The following is a 14,053-nucleotide window of genomic DNA, read 5'->3' as shown; positions in this document are numbered from 1 at the left end:
GTAGCTACACTCCTGAGAATATGACTTCCCTTAGTTCAACAATCATTGACTGTAAATACATGTAATACACACACACACACACACACACACACACACACACACACACACACATATATATATATGGTCATGGAGGGTTGGTATTTTGTTAGCCAATAGCATCCAAAATTTTACAAGATGAATGCAATCTTGTACAATACATGCACATCATGACTTCTGCTGTGTTCATAGGTGTTACAGACGTCATTTCAAGAATTTCTTCTTTTCTTCTGTCTCTTATATTCATTGTAAGAGGTTAATAGAAACATCTCATTTATAGTACTGCACTCAATAGTCACATACATACTCTTAGCAGTTTTTGACAATGTATAGTCCTGGTTTTATAATTGTATTCAATGTCAGTTTTTAGATACATGTTTACTTAATAATTTTTTGTTGTTACCCTGTTTGAAAAACATCAAAAGCCATTATAAATACAACTTGATGGTACAAGCTTCATAACATCAGCACTAAGAAGTAAATAGCTAAGGATGGAGAATGTAATTTTAAAGTCAGAACAGAGCGAATAGTGAAGTTTTTTCTCAAGCAAAAAATAAATAAAATTAAAAAAGAGAAAGGAAGGAAAAATGAACATAAAAAAAGCAGCAATGGAAAGAAGGCAGGTGGAAGGGGAAAAAGCTACTATGAAGGAAATTAACTTGTTGAACTTGTAGCTTATCCCTAATTCTTAAAAACATTAAGGATAAAATAAATACCACCACTCTATACAAACATACACAAGTGATGCAAAAATTAATTTTCTTCTGTCACATGATGAACCAATGTCTTTATTGGCCAAAATATACAGAAACAGTGAGAACAATATATTGCTTCAAATTTTCAACAGGAATCATGTGACAGAAATGGTTTCATAGTTCACCTACTCTATCACTTAATTAAAGACTAGAGAGTGAATAGAGCTCATGGCATGCTAGGAAGCACCCTCATTTGTAAACTAAGCCCATAAAAAATCTAGAACATCATATTCATTCGTACTCTCAGAGCAGATATTGCACACAATTTTATGCTACCCAACTTCAAAATAATTCATTTGTGCATGATGATACTAGGAAGAAGTGGACAGAGTAGCTGTTGCTGCTGCTGCTAATGGGAAATACCCATAAGCATTGGGGTGTCGGTGACTAAGGTAACCAGAAAGTTGCCAAACATGATATTGATGCCAAAAGTAACACCACATAAGAGATTATCTTGACTTTTTTTACGGTAACACATATTGGAATATAATCCTATTTCTTTGTTTTAATAAAAAAAGAATGTGTTGACTATTTTCTCTGGATGAAGCTTGATTGATACATAGCATCAGAGGACTGCCATGTCTGGACTCAGTCAGGGAAGATGCACCTAACCCTCAAGAGACTGGAGGCCCCAGGGTTTGGGGAGGTCTGGTAGGGTGTGGGGGTGGTGGGTTGGGGACATCCTAATGGAGGCATGGAGACAGGGGTGGGGCGAGGAGTTCTGGGATTTGGAACAGTCAGAGGGTGGACTGGGAGGTGGATAAAATCTGGACTGTAAAAAGATTAAATAAAATTTTTTTAAAAAAATGTTAGATTTTTCACAAAAAAAAGAAAAAAATAAGGACCATTGGATGTATGTTAAACAGAAAGTCTATAACAGATGTGGGTAAAATTAAAGGGAGGAAAATTAAATTGAGTACAGAAAATATAAAAATCAAAGCATGAAAATGTTATGGTAGATGTATACAAAGTCACACACACACACACACACACACACACACACACACATCCTTGGATAAGACTCACATAGTCAAATATTTGACTTTATTGACACAGCACATATTTTTCCATCCTCTGCATTTGCCCCAATATAGCCCAGATTCTGTACCATTTTCTGAAATGTGTTGGTTATGAGTGAAGTTATGGGAATTCATTATCTGAATTTTGTTGTTTTTACCTCCTTCTCACATTACTACTCAATCTATGCTGTTGTCTGAGATTGTACAACTTACTTGGTTTAAGGAACAAAGACAACACAATGAAGACAAGACAACCATCATATTTAAATGTCCTATATATCTATTAGATAAATAGACAGCTGTATTTAAGTGAAGAGAAAATGGTATGAAAAATGATGCAGGGTTTATCCTCTAGAAGACAAAAGAGAAATTGAATATCCTGTTCATGACACAAACTTACAACAATATATGTTAGAGAGATGGCTGAGAAGTTAAGGTTATGTATTGCTTTTGTAGAAGACCCAAGTTCTGTTCCCAGTACCTGGTCTGGCTAGTACAAGTAGCCAGGACTTTCCATGGCTTAGCTAACAACCATCAGTAATTTCACCTCAAAGGAATCCTGGATTGGCACCACTTGTGGCTTTTATGAGCACCAACACACTGGTGCATGTACATATACACACATACACTGAATTTAGTAAAATTTAAAACTGTTTAAAAGTTATACACATAATAATGAGCATTATTTCATGAACAAACTTTGTGATGAATTTACTTGTTGCCTTTAAACAACACCTGAATGGCAATATTTAAACAATAAGATGACAAATAGGGCATGAAAAGAAAAGAAAATTTTATGAAATTTGAGAGAATTTTGTGGACTTGAAGAAATTATATGACTTTATAGTTCTTAGTTTTCATATCTGTACAAAGCTCAATTTAAAAAAACTAATATTTTAGAGGAAAGGTTGCTTTTGATTGTGTTTAATATTACATAAATTTTTCATAATTTATGTTGTAGGTGAAACCCGAGCTTTCTCTGTTGCTTTTTTAATAAAGAGTTTCTGAATTTTGTCACGGATCTGCTTGGTTTTCACCACATAGACGATGGGGTTCATCACAGGAGGAATTAGAAAGTGCATGTTGGCCAGGGTCACATAGACATGTGAGGGGAGCTTTGGACCAAAACGATGCAGCATGGATAGGCAGATCATGGGTGTGAAGAAGAGGACCACAGCACACAGATGAGAGATGCAGGTGTTGAGAGCCTTGAGGCGGCCACTGTGGGAAGCCATACACAGTACTGTTTTCAGAATCAATATGTATGAGAGGAGGATGAGGAGAAAGTCAAGCCCCATGGTCGAAAGCACCACGAAGAGTCCAAAGATACTGTTGACACTAGTACTGGAGCAGGAGAGCTTTATGATGTCAGGATGCAAACAGTAGGAATGAGATAGTACATTGGAATGACAAAAGTACAGCCTCCTCAAGAGGATGGGGAGAGGCACCTGCACAACTAAGGTTCGTACAACAATTGACAATCCTATCCTGGAAATCACAGTGTCGGTAAGAATGGAGTGATAATGAAGTGGATGGGAAATGGCCATGTACCGGTCGAAGGCCATTGCCAGAATGATAGCTGACTCAAGGTCTTGGAAAGTGTGAATAAAGAACATCTGTGTGAAACATGCAGAGGTTGTCACCTCTCTAGCATTCAGCAAAAAGATTCTCAACAGAGTGGGGAAGGTAAAGAGAGAGAGACCCAGATCAGAGGAAGCTAACATGGCCAAGAAGAGATACATAGGAACATGAAGAGTCTGCTCATGCCAGATAACAATTATGATGGTCATGTTGCCCACGATAGTAATGAGAAACATAGCACAGAATGGTATGGATACCCAGATGTACACTGTCTCCAGCCCTGGAATGCCTGTAACTAGGAAGGTGGAGAAGATGGAGTTGGTGATGTTGATGTGAAGCATGTTGTCAGGGCTGCATGCCTCGCCTATAAAATGTGTTGTCCTAGAAATAGATGCAGAATCCTGTCTCTATAACTTTTGTACCTTGAATGCACATTCTTTTTGTCTCATCCTCATACAGTCATGAGTGGTCTGTTGTTTTGTGTGATAAAAGATTTTATGACCTTTCCTATTGTATAAGTTGAACCCAATAAAGAGTATTCCTTTATGGAAAATCTTCTTCAGGTATGATGTATTACTGAAGGAAAAAATAAAAATATGTTTTAGTTAATTTAAGCTATAACACTGATATAATGACATTTTAAAATGAAAACCTTGGAAATTATCATTAACTAAATTCCCATTCACTAACTGAAATTTTCACTCTATTTTCCGCAGCACACTATTTTGTGGAATTCTTCAGTCTTACTTATAATGAATAAATGTTATATCAGTTGACTGCTTGTTCATAAAATTAAAGCATTTTGTGGTATTGGGATTGAAACCAGTATTTTGCATATAACAGACAAAACTTTACCAAGTAAGGTGTGAACCTAGTCTTCAGAGCAAGCTGGGAATTGCTAATGCTTTTTTCTTCTTAAAAATTTCTGCATGTGAGTGCAAAAACTAAAAAGACCTACATGAATTTACATTTTTTACTCATATTTAATATAGTACAAAATACTTTATGGTAGATTTAGATTATTTTATTGTCACTTCTCCATCACTAATTTTTAGAAGTACTGTGACAAGTGACATACCATTCCTTAATACAAACATGGTTTCTAAAATCATGTACCACATAAAGTAAAAGTAAAATACTTCTTTTTTTACTGTGTCATATCTTTTTTATTATATATATTTCTTTACTTACATTTCAAATGTTATTCCCTTTCCTTGTTTATTTCTATAAAATTGAAAATGTACCTATACTTAAAATATTTACATACTAATTCACATAGCATATGGACTAATTTCAAAGTATAGAATATTAATTTTGTGACTATCAACATATAGATATTTTCATAAAGATTATTGAATGTGATTGAGTTCATTTTGAGTCAGTATGTCTAAGCACATTATAGTAGGCCTACTTTACATATGTGGTTTGGTGTTAACCATTTGTTCTTAATTCAGGCTAATACTTCATAGATGTTTTGGCTATGTGTTTAATTCTGAAATATATTTTGTACTAATGACACAAATTAAATCTGGAACATTTAACTAGTTTCACCAAAAATATTAGGCAACTATCAATACAAAAATATCATGCAATATTTATGAGATGATTCCATTTTCATTCTCTACGTTAAGCACAACACATTTATTTTAGAAAAAAATTCTATGAACACATTTAAATTCTTTCAAGTTTGCTATTTTTATCTTAGCTCACCTTCCATGTTTTTTTTTTTTTTTGGAGCTGGGGACCAAACTCCAGGGCCTTGCACTTGCTAGGCAAGCGCTCTAACCACTGAGCTAAATCCCCAACCCCCATGTTTCTAAAGTTAAAGATTAACCACGTTTCTCAGTCTTCCCATCATAAGAAATGGTACCATGAGCATCAGCCCTAGACATCTGGTTCTTCACCTGTCCACTTGCCATCACTGCCCCTGCTGTTAGCTTTACTGGAGATTGCATTGTGAAATCTTTATTCCCTGCATATGAGCATACATTCCCATTGACTCTCACTATTCCTCTATGACTCGTTTAAAATTTCTTTTGAGTTCAGGTTCTGATAGAGAAAGAACATGAAGGAAAACCACCGAAATCAGTCTCAATCCTGACTTACCTTTTTTTCTGTTACTAGTTCTGGGATGTTTCAGGATCCTGCTGACAGATTTCTACTTTCAGCCACACATTCTACAGCTCAAATTCTCCACCTCTATCCTTTTGGTCAGGCTCAGAAGTTAATGCAGTGATTAATCAGTAATTAATGCAGTAATTAATTATACATGCTTTAATTATGAGAAGTAAAACCTCAGAGATGAAATAAAAAATTAGCTTCACTGAGAATGGGACCCCCATTGAAGGATTCAGAGAAAGGACTGAAAGAGCTTGAAGGGGCTCGAGACCCCATATGTACAACAATGCCAACCAACCAGGGCTTCCAGGGACTAAGCCACTACCCAAAGACTATACATGGACTGACCCTGGGCTCCAACTGCATAGGTAGCAATGAATAGCCTAGTAAGAGCACCAGTGGGAGGGGAAGCCCTAGGTACTGCCAAGACTGAACCCCCAGTGAACGTGATTGTTGGGAGAAGGACGGTAATGGGGGGAGGATAGGGAGGGGAACAACTTTATAGAAGGGGAGGGGAAAGGGAATGACAATTGAAATGTAAATAAGAAATACCCAATTTAATAAAGATAAAGAAAAAATAAATAAATAAAAGTTCCTAAAAGAAAAAAAATTAGCTTCAGAGGACTGGTTGGAACTGCCCCTTTAATGGACAGCTGCTCTATCAGGAAAGTCTGAGTGGAAAACTCAGCCTAAATGTGATAAGAATACACCTCTCTGAGTCCCCTTATTTGCAAAGTGTCATTTGTTCAGTTCTATGTGTCACCTGTTTCTAAACGCTTTATTATGTAACTGATGTTTCTTTTTGCTTAGACTGTATTTTCAGGGCACTTTCTGAATGTGTACTTTTGAATGTAAAAGTATGCTTACATTTGTGATGAAGGACAGGTCACTGGTCAGCATCAGCATGTGTTTAGACAGTCCTCCTTCTCCAGTTCATTTTAAGTGCTTTACTACCATTTTCCGTACATCTCAGATATTTGATAGAACCAGCATAAGGATGTTTTTCCCTAAAAGATCCCTTCCTCAGGCCTGGGTTTTTCCTCCTACTTAATTAGCTCGTCCCATACACACTAATTTATGTATAATATTTTACCTAAATTTCTATTTCAAATCACACATAGTTTTTCTCTCACCTGGCTTCTTAAGACAGTGTCCTCTCCGGAATTCTGTAAGCACAGCTTCTCCTTCTCTGTTGAAGACCATGAGTAGTGTTGGCCTAGATTCAGCTAAGTTGTTATGTGAGAAGCTCTCCCCTGAGAATTATAATTTCCCTAAACACTCCTTTTCTTAATGTGAGTATCAGCATTGGACTTTCTACTCCCTAGAGGCAATGCAAAAATGCTGAGGTGCCGATTATGTGACTTCATCAGATGTGGTAGTAGATATCCAGGTTGTATTAATTCAATTCCGTTAGGAAGTCAGTTTACCAAAGAATGACATAGTATAGCATTATGTGAAATTTACATGTATGCAAACCATAAATAAGAAATCTAGAACATTTATATAATTGAAACCTTTCCATTCAAGGTATTGCCCTTTAATTGATTTGATCCATTCCAAACGAAACACTATTTGGTGTTCCTAAAACTATATCAGGATTCAGAAAGCAATCCTTTTTTTTCTGTCATCATTCTTTGGCCCACATACTCCTTACCAATCAATGCTAGTGGATCATTTTACATAATATTTTAAGCATCACTAAAGGTATTTTGTGTTATTTCTTAAAATAGCATGTGACCCTAGACCCATAACAATATAAGCTTTTAAACAAGTTTTAAGTTTTAAGCATATAGGGAGGGAGCAAAGGGAAAAGGGAAAGTATGAAGTTACATTATAAATTTTAAAATAAAAGCACTATAAAAACATGTAGAGTGCACCATCATTGCAGTTAGCCTACTCTGCAACAGCACATTTGAACTTCTACCTGACATAGTAGTTCTCCTTCCATCAGATGTTCTGATAAAGAGGATTCCTAAAACACAGACAGAATCTCAGATCACTTATGCAAATGGATGTCTTGATCACCTCCCAAGTGTGGCTATTGTCCTTCTTATAGCACTCTGCGGGTTCAGCTGTACAACACTGGTAATAATGTGTGTTTAACAGCTGTGAGTATGGATGTTTGCAGCTTCTGTAGAGACACTGTGAGCAACCAACATGGAAACTGCCTTTCAGAATTGACAAAGAAGCTTAAAATGTAAATGTCTTTCCCAATTGGGCTAAACGATGTAAGACATCTAAGTCTAGCTATATATGCACCTGACAACAGCATTCAGAATCTATAGATGCCTCTATGTTGATTATATCTGAACTGTGGAAACAAACTATTCCTATCACTTTCCCATTTGATCTGAGAAATTTCCTCAGAGATAAACACATAAGTGAATAATGATATCACCAAATGTTGTTCAGAATCCCAAAGATATAAATGACACTGTCATTAGGACAAAATGGCAATCAACGTATCTTTACCAATCTGACATCTGATAGGAGGCTAATATCCAATATACACAAAGAACTCAAGAAGTTAGACTCCAGAGAAACAATATAACCCGATTAAAAATAGGATACAGAGCTAAACAAAGAATTCTCAATTGAGACATATCGAATGACTGAGAAGCACCCAAAGAAATGTTCAACATCCTTAGTCATCAGGGAAATGCAAATCAAAACAACCCTGAGATTCTACCTCACACCACTTAGATTGGTTAAGATCAAAAACTCAGGTGACAACAAATGCTGGCAAGGATTTGTAGAAAGAGGAACACTCCTCCATTGTTGGTGGGATTGCAAGCTGGTACAACCACTCTGAAAATCAGTGTAGAGGTTCCTCAGAATTGGATGTAGTACTACCTGAGCACCCAGCTATACCTCTCTTGGGCATATACCCAAAAGATGCTCTAACATATAACAAGGACACATACTCCATTATGTTCATAGCAGCCTTATTTATAATAACGAGAAGCTGGAAAGAACCCAGATGTCCTTCAACAGAGGAATGGATATAGTAAATGTGGTACATCTACACAGTGGAGTACTACTCAGCTATTAAAAACAACAACTTCATGAAATTCATAGGCAAATGGATTGAAATAGAAAATATTATCCTGAGTGAGGTAACCCAATCCCAAAAATACACACATGGTATGCACTCACTGATAAGTAAATATTAGCCCAAAAGCTCAGATTACCCAAGATACAATCCCGGACCACATGAAGCTAGAAGGACAACCAAAATGCTGATGTTTCACTCCTTAGACAGAGGAACAAAAATATTCATAGGAGGAGCTATGGAGACAACGTTTGGAGCAGGGACTTAAGGAATGGCATATATATATATGCCAGAGCATGACAAATACGGAGGCAAATGCTCACAATAAACCATTGAACTGAGAATGGGTCCCCATTGGAGGAGTTAGAGGACGGACTGAAGGAACTGAAGGGGTTTGCAACCCCATAATAACAACAATACCAACCAACCATAGCTCCCAAGGACTAAACCACCATCCAAAGTGTACACATGAATAGACCCATGGCTCCAGCTGCATTTGTAGCAGAGGATGGCCTTGTTGGACACCAGTGGGAAGAGAAGTCCTTGGTCCTGTTAAGGCTGGAACCCCCAGTGTATGGGTATGACAGGGCAGGGAGGCAGAAAGAGGTGGGTGATTGGGTGGGGGAAAGGGGTTAACATTTGAAATGTAAATTAAAAACTATCCAATAAAAATGCATGGATAACAACAATGACACAAAGAAAGGGATCAGTTTGCTTTAAGTCACTTGCTCACAGTCTTGGGTAGTTTTTTTTTTTTTTCTCTCAGCCTTGCCTTTTCTCCTAGGATAGTCTCGTCTACAAGTAAGATCATCTCCAAGCATTTGATATTCTAGAAATTAAATATTTACTGAATCTGCCATTGAGACTGCCAGTGATTCTGCTATTTTAGATATATAGGCAATTACATTTCCCAAACATTATCAAACATTTTTTGTTTTATTTAATGTGTGTAACCATTTCATGACAGATTATGAATTCTGCTGCTTAGCAACATAAAAACTGTAGTTTATGAAGTTACCGTTCAGTTTGAGTAGTTATATGAAACATAATGTAGAACTAAATGAACTTACTGTAAAGCATTCCACATCTAAATAAATTCTACTTCCTAGAGTAGAAGGAAGGCTAACCATGACTTTCTGACTTATATAAGGAAGCTTCCAAAATATTTTTAGTTCTACTGTTAAAATAGATCCCACTGTGGTCTAGATTAATCAATATAATTGTGTAATTTTAAGAGTTCATGTAATTATTTAGTATTAGTATTATTGTGGATTTAAAATAGCAACATTTCATAGGTTAATAGAAACTTCGGCTGTAATAGCAATTATGATTTTCATTTTCTTTAATGTAGTTTTAACAACTTCATACGTGAATATAGTTCATTCCAATGCTATGTCCCTCATTCTTATATTTCTTTTTTTACCCCTATTATTCTCCATCCCACTCTATACTCCCCTCTCTTACACTCCTTCCTAGATTTCTGACTTTTAGGTTGTTTGTGGTTGGCTTTGTTTTAATCAGGGTCATCACATGACTTTTCTATTAGAACTATTTATTAGAACCTGTTGGACTCCCCATTGGACACACACCTAAAGGCCATCTCACCACTTTCCCTTAATCTCTCTGTAGTAAAGATTACAGCTAAGTCTCCACTAGTCTACACAATGAACAATCAGGTACACATAAATGATAAGTTGAGGGTGCAAACAGTTTTGTGTTGTTGTTATTGTTATTATTATTATTATTATTATAGTAGTAGTAGTAGTAGTAGTAGTAGTAGTAGTAGTAGTAGTAGTAGTAGTAGTAGTAGTAGTAGTATCACCAGCAGCAGTAGTTGCTGTTGCTGCTGCTGGTTTTATTATTAATTTTATTCTGAGAATATAATATAATTACATTGTTTCCCTTTTTTCTTTATCCAGTCCTTCCATTCACCCACTTTTATATCATTTCAAATTCATGGCCTCTTTTTCATCAAGTGTTGTAACATGAATATATGTATATACAATATTATACATAAAAATCATCTTTATGTGTCATTTATACTTTTGGATAACTAACTGGTCAAAACTATTTGAACAAATTAAGTATTTTGACATTTGGATGACCTAAATTCTGAATTGATTCAGAACACAGCAAATATATCAAAAAAGAGTTAGTATTGGGAAGTGCACACCAGCCACTTTCATGATGATGTCATGTGGGCCAATGAAAGAAAAAGCCAAGAAGAGAACCAGTGCAATAATTTTTTTCACATTTAGACAAAACTCAAAAGTAAGACTTTGAACACATGTATTTTCTGACTTATTTTTAAGGTTTTATACATTTTTACAAATCATAAAATAACAGATAAATTATTTAAGGGTTCTGATTAGGAAAAATTCTAAAATCAAATTGAAAATGAAACTTGTAATTTAGCTAGGTCAATTAAAGCAGTATATTTACTATCAAATATATTTATTTCAAGACATCATTCTATATTATTCTCACATAGAAGAAACAGGTATATATACCTTAAAATCACATGAAGTGGCTGTGTATTTTTGACATTAGATAGCACATATGGACATATTTTAAAGATTTCTACAAATTGATTCCTTTCATATTTAAAAACTAAGGGTTCTTAGACTTTGACCATTATACATTTTCACTTCAAATCGCCTTTCCTACAATAAAGGAAAAAATTGACAGGTCTTCACTTTCTAATAAAATGGTACTTATCCATTTCTCCAGTATAATAGGATTGAAAGACATGCTCTACAAGAAAAGCAGCCTCCCCAGATCCCTTGAGGAAAAAATAAATGCAAGCATTTATTAGGATAGTTGGAAATTCCCTAACTTTTAAAATCTCAGTAGAGCTCTCAGGCACCTGGGAGACGCTTTTGTTAGTTTATAAATCAGTATTAAACCTGTGAGGTAAACATTTCCTCTCCATATTGGGTGAAGGGTTCCTGTGTCAGAGAGGAGAGTCTTGGTAACAGATGCTCTTGAACGAGAAGTGGTTGTCTACAGCACAGTGAGTGATGTATTCTGAAAAGAAGTGATAGTATCAACTGAACCATGAGAAAGTCTATTTAAACAATGCTGTATAAAATAACAACTTCACATTTGCAGTTTATGAAATTTCAAAAATACCATCATATATATTTGTTTCCTATGATAAAAAATAATCAAATCAAAAGAAGCTATATTGTTAAGTTAGAAAATATTTTGTCAGGAAATTATTTTGGAGAATTTTGTTTAAATAAATAATAATTAGAAATTAAATTATTGATTATTTGTATTTTCTATGTAATATTTTTTGTATTTGTCAGTAGTTTACAAAACTAAAAGTTGATGCCATTAATGCATACTATGTTTTAAAAGCTAAATAGATTGTGTGGGTTTTGTTTGGTTTTGTTTGAATCAGTTTCTCATGAATATTCAGTAAGCATTCATGAGAATTAAATACACCAATAATTCATTTCATATAGCAACTAAAGCAAATGCAATGCAAATAAAAAATGATGCTATATTTAATGGAAAATATATTATGGGAAATATAATGTAATGAAAATATATCTAATTAATATATTCATTTAATTAATCAATTTTGATTAATCAATAATTTAATTTTTATTTCTTATTTCTTTGCACATAAAGGGAAAACTGCATGCTTGGAAAATGCTTCCTTTACACAGAAGTTAACCCCCAAAATTCCTTTCTTTCATATAAATATTGCACTTACACTTTATAATGACGTTTTTTCACACATTTCAAGATATTCACATAGTAGCTAGTACTATTCAAAGCCAATTTAAAAGTATCAGTTTAAAAAGAAAGCTCAAGATTTTTTTTGACAGGAAACTCTTTCCAGACTGGGTAGTCTATTTCAACTTCGCCTATGTCCTTTTCTTGTTTTTTTTAACTTTTCATGTGGTTGGTAATTTACCTCTAAAAAGATGAATTCTTATTCAAAAGGTAAGTGAGAACATAAATAATACTAACGTTACATTTGATGATCAAAATATGTATAGTTCTATAAATCTGACTCAACATTCATATATCCCTTAGATTTATTTACATGGTATCAATTGCAATTACTCAGTTTACTGATGTAGAGTAATTCTAGTTATGAACCAGTAAATATGTTTCAACTTTATCATTGGAATATGGAGAGCTACTAGACACAGAGTTCTAAATAATGACTTTAACTGAAATTTTCTTTCTTTCCTCTTCTCTTTTTTACCATCTTTGTCTATGTTTGAGTATTTCTTCAATCTTTATTTATTTTGTATTTTTCTTTTATCCATTATATATTTAAGCTAAAATGAGTGACTAGAACTGGATGAAATATATGGTCTTAATCTTAATACTCTCAAAAATATGAATGATTCATAAAGATGATTTATATATAATTAGTTTATAAATGTGTGTGTAGACCCATATTGTGACATGTGTATATACATGTCTCAATATAGAATCATATATGTAATTTATATTTCATAGTATTATCTTATGCTATCATTTTAATGAGTTCAGGTGTATGTATACAAATGTTTTTAATGACATCCTAGATTTAATTAATTCTAACATTTTATTGATTTACAAAGATAACAAAATTTTATTTTATAATATCTAAAATTAACCTAGATATGTTTTTGTTAAATTGAATTCTCTGACAAAGCAGAAAGAAATCCTAATTGCTTATCTTTTAGGACTGCACTATATCCTTTTTCTCTTGTATTTCATAGGCTTAATCCACATAGCAACATAAAAATGTAATATTATTGCAAATGTAAGTAGAAGAAACAAATACAGTTTTTTGAAATCAAATTAATAAATTCAATCATTTGAATAAAGTCAAATTTATATGCACTTATAAATATGTCATTGATACTAATCCCTTAGATATTTCAAATAATGTCTCAAAGAAACCAAAATGTTGTGAAAGGAATTATTAGAATATGAGCCAATGAGGAAAAAATATAATCACAATTCAAAACCTTATGTGTGCAACTAGTGAAGTAGAAATTGGTAACTCTCTATCAGATGATTAGATGATATCCTTTGTTGGAGATAAAATTATGGTTATCTAAGAATTAAAAATCTTAATCAGATTTTGCTCGATGACTATGAAAGATACAGGAAAGAATAAATGGTGTAGTCGCAGCATTTGGCTTAAAGGAAGGTATAATTTCAGAAACTAATAAGAGAGTATAAATTTAGATTTTATGAACAATGAGTTTATAAGTGTTAGCCTCTACCGAAATGATTTATTTTGTCATTTCTGATTTTAAGCCTGCATGATTCAAGTAACAGCTTTCTAAAAATAGGAGAATCAGCACAGAGAGATAAACAAAGACAAACTGGTCATGCATTGCAGGTATAATTCAAACCTTTTATGATCTTTTCTGAGTTCTTGATCTCATAACCCAACATCAAATAAGCAAGCATTCACAGATGATTATCTCACTCATTTTTTTCTGAAGAAAAACTTAACTGTGCAGATTTAG

General features: G+C 34.0%; 1 protein-coding gene across 1 annotated transcript; it reads right to left on the bottom strand.

Annotated features, from left to right (window-relative positions):
- Nucleotides 1-2,760: 2,760 nt before the first annotated feature.
- Nucleotides 2,761-3,732, bottom strand: LOC116894035 (olfactory receptor 51G2-like). The gene has a single exon (XM_032895754.1). The coding sequence runs from the start codon at nt 3,730-3,732 to the stop codon at nt 2,761-2,763; it is 972 nt and encodes a 323-aa protein (XP_032751645.1).
- Nucleotides 3,733-14,053: the final 10,321 nt, after the last annotated feature.

The sequence above is a fragment of the Rattus rattus genome, chromosome 2 (assembly GCF_011064425.1).
Source record: "Rattus rattus isolate New Zealand chromosome 2, Rrattus_CSIRO_v1, whole genome shotgun sequence".
NCBI lineage: Eukaryota > Metazoa > Chordata > Mammalia > Rodentia > Muridae > Rattus > Rattus rattus.
Note: the sequence above shows the minus strand (reverse complement) of the source record. Positions and strands in the feature narration are given on the sequence as shown.